This window comes from Lingula anatina, chromosome 1 (genome assembly GCF_051362555.1).
Source record: "Lingula anatina isolate TDL-2025a chromosome 1, LinAna3.0, whole genome shotgun sequence".
Taxonomy (NCBI): Eukaryota; Metazoa; Brachiopoda; class Lingulata; order Lingulida; family Lingulidae; genus Lingula; species Lingula anatina.
The window spans coordinates 6600410-6612111 of record NC_141767.1 but is presented as its reverse complement, the minus strand read 5'-3'; the positions used below and the strand labels follow the sequence as shown (position 1 = coordinate 6612111).

General features: G+C 37.0%; 3 protein-coding genes across 6 annotated transcripts; all 3 read right to left on the bottom strand.

Moving 5' to 3' along the window:
• Positions 1-313: 313 nt before the first annotated feature.
• On the bottom strand, positions 314-4448 carry LOC106169648 (uncharacterized). Of its 3 annotated transcripts, none has more exons than XM_087002829.1 (2): positions 4310-4448; positions 314-2245 (listed from the first exon to the last, which is right to left on the bottom strand). In XM_087002829.1, the coding sequence occupies exon 2, from the start codon at positions 2018-2020 to the stop codon at positions 680-682; it is 1341 nt and encodes a 446-aa protein (XP_086858955.1). In that variant the 5' UTR covers positions 2021-2245; positions 4310-4448; the 3' UTR covers positions 314-679. The 3 variants fall into 3 exon arrangements, with proteins under 3 accessions (XP_086858955.1, XP_086858954.1, XP_013404634.2); XM_087002828.1 differs by lacking the exon at positions 4310-4448 and adding an exon at positions 3383-3582; XM_013549180.2 differs by lacking the exon at positions 4310-4448 and adding an exon at positions 2673-2754.
• Positions 4449-5557: 1109 nt separating this feature from the next.
• Positions 5558-8691, bottom strand: LOC106169643 (uncharacterized). 2 transcript variants are annotated; one of them, XM_013549175.2, is made up of 2 exons: positions 8384-8691; positions 5558-7516 (listed from the first exon to the last, which is right to left on the bottom strand). In XM_013549175.2, the coding sequence occupies exon 2, from the start codon at positions 7514-7516 to the stop codon at positions 6314-6316; it is 1203 nt and encodes a 400-aa protein (XP_013404629.2). In that variant the 5' UTR covers positions 8384-8691; the 3' UTR covers positions 5558-6313. The 2 variants fall into 2 exon arrangements, with proteins under 2 accessions (XP_013404629.2, XP_086861331.1); XM_087005205.1 differs by lacking the exon at positions 8384-8691 and adding an exon at positions 7815-8005.
• A 1134-nt stretch (positions 8692-9825) lies between these two features.
• LOC106169647 (uncharacterized) lies at positions 9826-11582 on the bottom strand. Its single transcript, XM_013549179.2, has 2 exons — positions 11216-11582; positions 9826-10925 (listed from the first exon to the last, which is right to left on the bottom strand). Exons 1-2 carry the CDS (start codon positions 11383-11385, stop codon positions 10400-10402), a joined length of 696 nt encoding a protein of 231 aa, XP_013404633.2. The 5' UTR covers positions 11386-11582; the 3' UTR covers positions 9826-10399.
• Between the last annotated feature and the right edge of the window lie 120 nt (positions 11583-11702).

Genomic DNA, 11702 nt, shown 5'->3' with positions numbered 1-11702 from the left:
TGATTTTTTGCATCAGACAAAAATGAGGACGTTGTTGGCAGAAGAAAATGCTCTACATAATAAGCACATTTTTTCACTTTTCTACAACTCTTTCCAATGCCAAAACCATGTTTTCCATCCACTAAAAATGCAATGAAACCTTTATGAAGTCTGTTATTTTTAATCTGAAATAGCGATCGACCTTACCTTGGGCCCATTAAATGTAACACATACATGTACGCTGTACATACTGTATCATTTCATACTGTTCGATTACTTTAATATTTTGAAAAATAAAGCAGAGGTCAGGCAAAGTGGTAAATATAAAACGACCAAATAAACTTAATTATGTACATGTATAACATCCTTTATTTTTGACAATGCTCTCAATGCTTCACATAATGTAAAATCTTTTCAAAAAAGAAATATTCATTTTTGTCATACGTACATGTAGTTCACCATAAACAGTCCATATCCACTGTAACAATTCATTAAAATCAACATTAAATATAATAAAATAGAAAATGAAGGTTTGAAAAATTGGACATGAGCAAAGAGTTAATGATTTTGGCATGGTCACTTTTTAAATGTCGACCGATACAACCAATTTGCCTGCATTCAGAACATTTGAAAGTTTATTATCACAAAGTCAATTTCAAAATTTAATAACAATTTGATTGCACATCAAAGTCACCACGTTTTAATCATTAGGCTGCGTCGGTATGATAATATTTAACTTCTTTCTGAGCTTGCTTGCATCATTTTCGTCTTCCATTGTCATTTCAAAGGCAGAGCATCCCATCTCTGCCATTGTTTCAATGTTTCTCTTAGCACTGCATTCTCCACAGAGAAGGCCGTCCTTCTTCAGATTAGGAAATTTCGTCATCTGGCCCGTAGTATGAGCTCTGTTCATATTCAGTCTGTCTCTTTCTTCCAGCGTCAGCTGAATACAGTTATCAATGGTCGTTGGAAACCTGTGCATCTTTGCAGCCTTATTGTTGAGTATCCCCGACAAGTGATCTGCACCTTCTGATTTGTTCATAAATTTTTGAAAAGACGGGACAGAGTCGTATGCCGCTGCTCTGTTAAGGCGACTTCTCTGTATTGCCTCGTATGTAGCAGATCGTGCCTTTACTGCCTTTTCTACCGGCGACAGAATGGGGCGCAAACTGCTTGCTGAAAGGTCGGATCCCAATTCCGATCCCGAGACTCTTTTTTCTTCCCTTCGACTGCGACTGTCTGCTTTAAGCACCAATTCCACTGCATTGAGAGACGTGCCGCGCTTTCTGCTGTTCAACTTACTCATTTCTTTGATACGTCCCTCCGCAAATTCTTTATCATTTGAATGCTGTGAACTGTTCCCTATCCGACTAACAATTTGCGATAAATTAAGCCTGTCTGGATCTTCGGTATCCTGCTTTTTCTCTTTGGGAAATTGTTTGACGCGATAATGGAAAGCTTCCGAGTTTTCTCGGAATTTCTCCTGGAGATCCAGTTCTCCTGGGGTCAGTTTCATTGTCCTCCAGAAGCCTTCCCGCATTCTTTGAGCACGGCGTTCATTTGCCTCGAATATGATAGTCGACGGCAATCGAGAGATTGGCTCTCTTTTCTTCGTTGGTTTGATTTCGCTTGGACTTATGGGCCACTTCGGTAAAGTGTGTTCCATTTTGCCAGAACCTTGCCTAGAACCGCTGTCATTGCTGTGAGAATCAGTTTCATTGATATCAGTCTTAGAATCTGGTTCTTGTGGCTGTGTGCTGTTTTCTTGACAACCAGCTGGAAATGCACTGCCACGTTCAGCACTTGATGCAGTACTTAATTCATTTTTCATGTATTGCTCAGAATCGAGACCTCTCCCGTCCTGAACATTTTCATTATCTTTGGCCTGGCCGTCAGGCTCGCCGAGTTCATTTAACTTGGAGAAAGAACGATTGCGTGTCACTGCCAGCACAGGAAATTCTCTGGACGGGGTTTTCTCTGTGATAACTGGTTCTTGTATTCCTTGATTGAGAGGCTGTGACAGTATCATTAAAGTCTCCATCCACGCAATTGTACCAATCACAGTGTCATGCTCTGACTTTTAATTCGATTCAGTTATCCTGTCCGTTAACAGTGCCGCTTCATTCCACCACAGTATTTAATTTCTGTTTATGTTCTTACTTGATGTATGACAGATGTATATTTCTTCTTATATGCCTTGAAGAATACTCTTTTTCCAATCCGTCTGATATTGACTCCAAAACGCCCCTGGCTCCAATGGTAATATCTGAAATAAATGAGACCCACATCAGCTGGAACATTTTGTTATTTTGTTGGTTATGAACACAACATGTACTTGCTGCTCTTTATATGTATGTGGCCATTATACGAATCACTCTTTCTAAATAGTTCAATGTATTTGTTTTTCTCTGTAACCAGTCTATTTCCATTTTACGATATTGGTGTAAAGCGCCTCGGGCAGCTAAAATAGCAAACAATACTATCCTTAGTAGTTTGAATTATATCCTAAGTAGTTTAAAGTGCGCCCCTTTCAAATACTTTGTTTAACTAAACGAAATGATCTTAGATTTGTCACGCGCACATCACTATCAAACTTATGATTTCTTAAAAGGTTTAAATCTAGACTTTAAAACTTTCAAAGCACGCAACAATTTGTATTGTTTACATTACGTGATATTGTGATGACCTCTTACCTTCGATTTAAAACGTTTTAATTTGATATCAGTGGTGTAAAGTTTTCTGTGATCTGCACTAAAATACACTTTTACCTCGAGGTTAGTTAAAGAAACGAATGAGGGTCTCATGTCATAGTAAACACTCTGGACACTATGGGAACTTCGATACATATTGGAAATGTTGCCTAAGTAGACTACTGGGTTTCGCTATCAATTCGTTTGATTCGATATCTTTTGAATTGGTTATTGGTCTTTCATGGTCGGAATCAATATTTACATCGAAGATGCTTAACGATTTCAAAGGTGCCATTGATTTTTATAAACATCACCGTCTTTGAACAATGTCTGGGGCGTTTTGAATATTTAATGCCAACCACTACATCGACTTTATGTAAGCGGACACAATCAAAATGGTAGGAACAAAACCTGTCATTAATCCCGTTTTTGTTAATCCAATTATCGTAAATAGATATTACGTTGTGAAATAACAGAGATGTGTTTTCTTAAGTTGACACCCAGCATTTGTTCCATGTGCTTTTGGTTAGAATTAATGATTTAATGAGACCTGTCTTAATGATGTAGCTGTTGTAATGTCAATTAATAAACAACAGGTGTAGATGAATATCGACAAAATTTTGATACAACAGTGATCGCATCATCCATTTCAAAGTACTTTCAAAGTACATTTTTTCATCATGTATGTCAAAGACTCGTATAGTGACACTTACTTCTAATTGTTGCGTCTTCCAAATAACTTCAAAGCCCGCTTTTCCGGTTAAATGTTCTTTCTCATTTTGTAATTTCGTTTAAAAGAGAATACCACCATTGGTGTGCCAACCTTTAAATTCTGTTGCATCACAATCATTACAAAAAGATGTCCATCTTTTCAATCTACAATCCTAGCGACAAGCCAATGTGTCTCCTCAATGTCGTGTACCCACCGAGCACCTTATTATATCTTGGCAGATAGGTTTATATATTTAACCTTATGCTCTTTCTTGTATGTTGTTCTTGTAAAATTAGAAGGTCTCATGTAGAATCATGTCAATAAAAACAGCTCAAATCTTTAGTACAAATACCCTCCGCCAGCATACGGCCTACTCCAAATAACAACCAGCACAAAAAAAGGTGACCCAAAATGGTACGGCGAACAGCAAGGTTTGGCTTATACAAACTTATATCTTTGATGTTTTTACGGCCGTGACTTTTACACTTTTTTCGAAAGATGGCAAATGGTGCTAATTTGAACCGGAAAGAAGTAAAAAAAAAGGTGACAACCTTAGATATAAAATGAAAGTCGAAACGGAATGTCACTATATACATTATAATTTTGTAAGAAAGTGGCGCATAGGTATTAATTTGCTGAGCGAAATTATGCATCTTTTAATCGTTGCTTTTGTATAATATTGATATTGGATGTGACAAAATATTCTGTCATATTCTGTATATGGCGTTATATTCAACTTAAGTTTATTAACGCTTGCTTACAATAATGATTCTTTAGAAAAAAGAAAAGAAAACAAATTTGTGAGGTCAAAACACGACGAGAGGGATAATCTCACGATCATAACCTCAAATACCTTCGGGCATTAAAATATCTTGAAAGTAAATTTCACAAATTCGTTTTGTCAACAACTTGTGGATATCACACGTACCTCCATCCTCCAGGTGTTGGTGCCACGAACCGAGTGCGCGTCTTTTAAGATACCTCCACACCCATCTATTTCTTATTAACACCTGCGGCGTTGTTCTCAACCACCGTGAAATAATTGGCTCAAATGATTTCAAGCATACATATAGCCCATAATGATGATGTCACGAAATGTTTATCGATTTATTTTTGCCATTTCTTCAAGACGCCACTTTGCCCTCTTTGTAAGGAAGCGTTGCCCTGGTGTGGATACCTGTGTCAACTACTGATGTAACCCATTATTATATGTTTTATTTACCATTCGTTTGTTGAAAAGGTTTGCTTACCATAATATCTGTTGAACATGTTTGGTAAATTCAAGAAATTGATAGTTTGTGGGAGTTCAGGCGTATGCTGCGTACACTACCTAGACATGCCAAAGTAGAGGATTATCGCGTACAGTAACAAATGGATAAGGTTACGGCAAAAAATATAAGTGACTTAGATTATGTTGCGTGGTGCATTTGTTTTATTTTCTTTATAAATTTTTGTGTCTTGGCAGACTCACAATCAAGACGATTTTAGACAGAAAACTTAACACGTAAATCATCGCGTATTTTAAAAGGAAGCCTGGCTACACAGGGAGCATTTTTAAAGCACAAGATTTACCGCATTTAATTTGTAACACCATAAAAGTTTTTATAGAGAACGTTTTTGTTGATAACTGACAGTAAAGAGAATACAACTCGTCAAATTAAGATGTGTCACGTAGAGTAGATTTAAAAAAAGGTGATTTACACCTCCCTCCGATAATTTGCAGACAGACAGTATCCACTGCGCATGTTTGCACTTTCTTTGTTGGTTAGGTTTTTAAGAGGAAACACCCAATGATTACAGCTAATCACTGAATGCTCCTTTCTGTTGCATGTTGCACTTTTAACCTTCTATTTGTTCAGTGTTTTTCCTTGCACCTTTTTTCCCACGACCTATTCAAATTCATTAATGTGGTGTGTAAGCGCAGAGTAGTTAATTATGTTGGCAGGCTGACAAGATCAGTAATCTGACAGAATTTTGGATTAATAGAGTGATGTCTTATTCATTAATTCAAGTAAATTTGAAATTTTGGTTTAACAATAAAACTGTTATTGACGACACGTTTCTCATCTACCACAATCGGGTGAGCAAGAGAGAGAGAGAGAAAGAGAGAGAGAAAGAGAGAAGGGGTGAGATAGAGAGAGAGTATGCATTGCAGGACATGAAAATAACGACTAGATCCGCTATTTCAAGTATTTATTCGGCACTCTTTTATTATGTCATCTTTTATTTCATTTTGAGCAATATTCAGTAATACTTGAGAATAGAGAGTGAGTGAGCAAAAATATCCTCTCTGATTTACAAAAGAATTTAAAAAGGTACATATCGCACATACACAACTTAAAAAACAGTTTACGCTAAACATCTGAAAGTTCTTGTTTTATTTTTTATGAATTAAAAATGGTATGAAATACTGATATTGCAAAAAGATACATATGTAATATCCATGAGTCAAAACAAAATTCACAATATGGTCAGCATGTTTTGTGAGCAATAATAATAATAATAATAATAATAGTCGTATCATTTTGCCCAGTTATGTTATATGATTTGCATGCACATGGTATCCTGTTATTTAGTTCAGTGGTATAGGAGCAAATACTGAAACGCATCCTTTTAGATATTGATTTTTACTCTCTTTGGCCATTGTCAACTTCACCTCATTCATTCATTCATTCATTTAAAACACTGTATCCAAACGCATCATTTGAAATTCAGTCGTGCCATCACCAACTCTACTCATTATACAATGTATTCCTTCTTAGTGTATGATCTCAGATTTAAATCCTTTTTTCTACTAATGAAGAGTAATTTCTTAACATAATACGTCAAAATCACTCAGTGGTTATCAATAATAAAATTCGCTTCATTTTGTTATAATGTAAACTACCCTCATGCCTTTAAAAAGACTAACACAATATGTAACAACGTAAGCCTAAGAACTCAGTCCATACTGTGGGTGCTTCATGCTTTCCTGGGGGGTGGACGGCACGCTCAGAGGTAAAGACCTTTCCGTGCGAGCACTGCCTTGTGAAGGCGTGGCAATAGACCCAGAGTCCCAGGACTTGTACTCGTCCTCATCTGTGTCTGAAAACAGCCTGCTTGGCAGTCTCTCTGGCAGCGTGTACTCTAGGTCAGACCCAGCGAAGAAAGACGGTTCCGCATTCTGTTGCTCCACTGATAGAAGAGGAGGAGAGTATGGTGTAAAGTGTAACGATTTTTCAACTTCGACAGCTTTTTTCGTACTGACGAAAGTCGGAAACAGTCTCTCAGATATAGTTTTATCTTGGCGGAGTTTGTTAGATTTGGGGCGCGATCCATCGGTCATTAGGTCTATTCTTCTCGGAACTCTCCCTGACACAATCTTCGCGTTTAAATCTGCGATACCGTTAAAGTATGTCAGTGATGTGCCGTCATTGACAACGTTTTTGAGTCTGTGTACTCCCGTTTCCGAATTAGCGAAGCTCTCTTGTCTCAGTTCCCTACTTGAAACTAAATCTCTTGGACTGAATGGCTTCACGTCGATATATTCCATGGCAACGTTTTTCTGTATTTCGGTAGGACTCATATTAGGAAGATATTTTTTCAATATCGTAGTCGTCGCCAAATTCCTTGCAGATATGGTCAAGTTTGGGAAAGCATGGGCAGATTTCCGTGTATTAAAATGCCTTCTGTATAATCTTGAGCAATCACGGCAAAGTCCTGGACCCAAAACGTCACAACACTGTCTGGGAAGCTCGCCAACAGATGGTTTTGATTCGATGGACATGGCACTTTCTGCTCTTTTACATGTTAATTGTCCAACTCTCTCTCCCCCCTCGGACACCGACGGCCGCCTGATGATCTGGTCGACGGGAGTTGCCCGTTTGGATAACATTGTTCCATGGGGCTCTGTGAGTGACCTGTTCTTATTGGGGAGGTTCTTAGGGGGAGGAGAAAATTGTTTGATATGTATTTCTTCTATTGTGTGTCGCCTGGACCTGCAGGATTCTCTCAATCTGTCTAATTCTGCCAGACGACACACGTCTGTGAGATTCAGGGACAGCGCCTTTTTCCGCCCGCGAGATTGAGAGAGCGTCCAGGAGTCCATGGTTACTGCACGAGGCCCCAGGCTAGGACGGCTGGTGACCAGACTCATCTGAATAAAAAACAAACAACATTTCATTAATCTACTTATACGATGAAAACTCAATTAGATGTGTTGAAGAAAATCCGGATCTGACCCTGTTGTCAGATCTCTGTTAACCTTACCGTATATTTAAAACTATTATTAGAAACTGTGATTTTTTATACCTTTTCTGAAATAATTTACTGATATTGACAGCTTTTGTTTCGCCCCGACGTATTAATCTAACTAAACAGGAATATTTTACATGAATCTACGGATTCTTTTAACTACAAATAAACATGTTTTTAAGGGCGGAAATTAGCCTTACCCCGTCCTCTGTTGTGTCTGGGCCTTATACCTAGTGATATTGATTGAAACAATTGCTCACGTGGGACCAAAACCTCATCATATTGATGGGACAAGAGGGGTGAAGGAGAAAGATGGTCGATATCCTTATCAAACGGAATGTATGCCTACTCTGTTGAATAAATCTGGCTATTGACTGTAGCACTAAGACAATCTATATTTTTGACGTCCCAGGAGAAGAGAAGAGATATTTTTAAATCTAGCAAATATAGTGGTAACATAATATTTACCTTTAGATTCATTAAAGCGTTACTGTATATCGCCAGTAAGATATAGACATCACTATAATCAGCTAATAAACTGTAATGCAGATAACAGTACTGAAGACAAAATAAGTAATACAGACTTGAAACCAAAGTGACTCAACCTTCTTCTTCCTCTTTTGAAAATTGAATTAGAACCTCTGTTTTTGTTTTAATACTCACAGTTGATATGCCAGACATGCAACACATTAATTCAATTCCCTGAAAATCTGTTGGTTTTTTCCACATATCGTATCAATCAGAGCACCTGGTGTCTATAAAAACTCACCTTCGAGACGGTCTCCTGCCTCCTGCAATCCTACAAGTTTACTACTACGTCAGGGATCGCACTTGTTGTCTACATTCTGTACCCTCTGTTCACTAAATCTTCCAGTCAGTCCATTAGCTGTATCAGTGTGTGGCCCTCATTTGGCCAGTCATCACGTCATATTTCGTTTCTGTCAGAGATCACAAACAAAAATCAATAGAAATTGTGCATCTACCGTTTCTAGCCTGGTGTTTGCATTTCTGCCCGAAATGTTTGCACACACTATGTAAATCTCCTTTCATCGGACCATTGCTGGGTTACAAAGATGTAGCCCTAGCAGTGAAAGCCCCGGACTAATGGGTTTGCTTTATTAAATGAAGCATTGTATATTAAAAGCTTGGTAAATACAGATTAGATTTTATCACTCAAGAAAGAAGTACAGTTCAGCGTGTTTGCGAAATATTAAGTCCATTTTTCGGACGTTATCTTTATATTTGATTTTGGTTCTAGAAAGTTAAATGTCAAGTCAAATGTGCAAGATAAAATATATTTCTAGTAACCAAAAAATGCGCGTTTTACTTTCATTTGACGTAGTGTGTACTTTTTAGTACCTTGTCGCTCCGATTTTCTCACAACAGCTATTTACCTTTAATTCACAACACTTTTTAAAGGCATTTTAAAGGTCTTATTACTGAGCTTTACCATGCAGAGACGCTACTTAGCATCCCTGTATTATATTCTGCATGCTCTATATCACGAAGGCCAGGAACGATGGAAATATTGTGGCTGTTGCCATTTCTTGTTATCGCTTATCTTTGTTTGGATAGTTATTGCCCAAGCCAAGATGTGTCATTTATTTGTCCTGTTGAGTAAATAACGTTAAGTTTCTCCGAGACCTCGGCCAAATTTAACCGCGCATGCCTATATCTATACTAATGGGTAAACTTTTCATTTGAAAGTCGTAAGAGAACTTACGAAACTGTTCTCTTTTATTCGTAAACACAGTACTTTCAAGAGCTCAGAACCAACCCTGATTCTGCATACACTGTATAGGACGTCATGCTAGTTTTTAGTAACCTGATTTTGCAGTGGGGCCTGCACGTTTCATTTTCACATCTACTGCATTACCGCTTGTACTTTGTGTGATTAATACAGTGTATATGGATACTCTTTTCAACATTCTACTGGTATGCTCAACGTGTCACCGAAAACAATCCCATATGTTGATTGGTAGACAAGGAAGAGCTCATTTCTCCTAACATTGAAACAAAATATACTCCTCTTATTAATAATCTATGTGGGGGATGAAATTAACACTGGCAAAACATTGCACACGAATTAGTACTAGGAATTTTTCCTGCTGCATTTGAGAATTGCAGAGCCAAAACTGCCAGTTCTGGAATTAAAACATTTATGGTTTGCTGAAGATGTTTGTTCACAGCGGCAGGAAGTTAACAATAGAGTGGATCTACATGGTTTTATTTTTGCTTGTCACAGAAAAAAATCAAACTACATAACACTTTTTTTCTATATTTTATATGTGTTAAAATGTAAAGTTGTCATTAAATATTGTTGAATTGCACTTAGGATGTAAATTAAATTACATGTTATAAAATTATTTGTTTTAAAAAACATCAATTTTTCAATTATATCAAATAATTTTGCACTTAGTCCCTCATATAAAGTAAGGTGGAAGTGTACGCTGGAACCAAACTGTCTGTCCGTCCATCCATCTGTGCACAGAATCCAGTTGTCTTTTTTCAACTAATACCAATGATTGTTGCTTATTCACTCAAATAATTAACATGTACAGTACTCTTTGGTGCAAACATGTGCATTCTTTTTTTCATTTCAATTTTCTACACAATTCAGTGATAGCGGTAGTTATTTTCACATGATATGTTGAAATAAAGTTCACTTGTTTATGACATGAACAGAATTCCAATGGTTGTTATCCATGTCACTTAAAATTTTCACTTCAAGACGACAAAGAAACATATGCCTCCTGAGAAACATTTTATGTTCTATCTTTACTATTTACCCCTCCCATGGTTTAGGTTTTCTCTTCAAATGCGAAACAGTTGGTTCAGAATCTGTTGATTTTATATTCAAGTCTACCACTCCTGGAATTGGCTGTCCTGTTTCAACTAAATGCATTATTTCAACAAATGAAGCTGGATATTTGGGAATGGGATTGTCATCATTAGTCTGAGTACTAGTATCTTCATGATGAGAATCTATGAAATGAGCACCATGTTGTATGTTTTTTACCTCGTCATTCTCATCAGTCAATTGTTTAGAATTCTCCTTATGACATTGCACTAAATCTGTTTGAACTGGTTCAGTATCAGAAGACTGGGGAACTTTTAGTCTTGTTTTAGAGCTTTCAGTACCTGAAAGTAGCTCTGTAGATCCAGACTCATTTTTATCTGGACTACAAATTTCCTTTGACTTTGGATCCTTGTGAACAGAATTATCTTCTGTGCATGTATTACCTTCTGTTAATATCACATTTTGAAGGAGCCACTGTTTATATTTGTCCACATCAATAGGTTTATGAAATCTGAAGCATAATGAGTAGCAATTAAAACCGGGGAAAACATGTCAATTTAAACAAATTAATTCAATTACAACACGTTACTAATTATATCAACTGCATGAATCTACGAAGTTTGTAAGTTCAATAAATAAGACTAATCAACACCAGAGTGTGTCGAAAATGGGCAAATAGCTTATCAAATTTGGGAAGAACCATGCGATAGAATTTAGATGTTCTAGACCTACTGGTAAGACAGAAATTCAGAAATTTACTCAGTAGCCTGAGTAGGGCATCAAATTGAATTATTTGTTCACCTTGAGTAAAAGAAGGCCTTAGCCTTCAATAGTTGAGAGCCAGCATCTGCGTCTGTTTCTTCCCTCAAGCGTTGTGCTATCTGCTGCCAACCTTTTTGAAACGCTACATTACTTTCGAAATCATACTCATGGAAATCTCGAAAGTGCGTACAGTCTGCCGCTTCCATCATGTACAATGTATGCTTCGTGAGGGAGCATTTGATTTGTTAGTTCAAAGTACATAGTTCAGTATTTGATTTGGCAAATTTGATATTTGCCCAAAATATTATTTGTATGATATTTCTACATATAAATTTTAAGTTGGTTAGCTTGCTGTCGAATATTGAGATATTATGCCATATCGTTAAAATGTCGCAATTTTAATTGAAAAAGACTATGAGCTGCTCCTTAGATGACCTTGACTTGAAATCCAATTTAACACAAGCCCTAAGCAAGCTTTTGGTAATTTCCGCTCAAATGTCTATTAAAAATAAGACATTTGTTAATT

Bases quoted from the DNA above. Each gene is read 5' to 3' on its own strand.
- LOC106169648 (XM_087002829.1), bottom strand. From the start codon at position 2,020: ATGGAGACTTTAATGATACTGTCACAGCCTCTCAATCAAGGAATACAA.
- LOC106169643 (XM_013549175.2), bottom strand. From the start codon at position 7,516: ATGAGTCTGGTCACCAGCCGTCCTAGCCTGGGGCCTCGTGCAGTAACC.
- LOC106169647 (XM_013549179.2), bottom strand. From the start codon at position 11,385: ATGATGGAAGCGGCAGACTGTACGCACTTTCGAGATTTCCATGAGTAT. The intron at 10,926-11,215 runs GTGAACAAATAA...ATTATGCTTCAG, and splicing joins AAGGCCTTCTTTTACTCAAG to ATTTCATAAACCTATTGATG.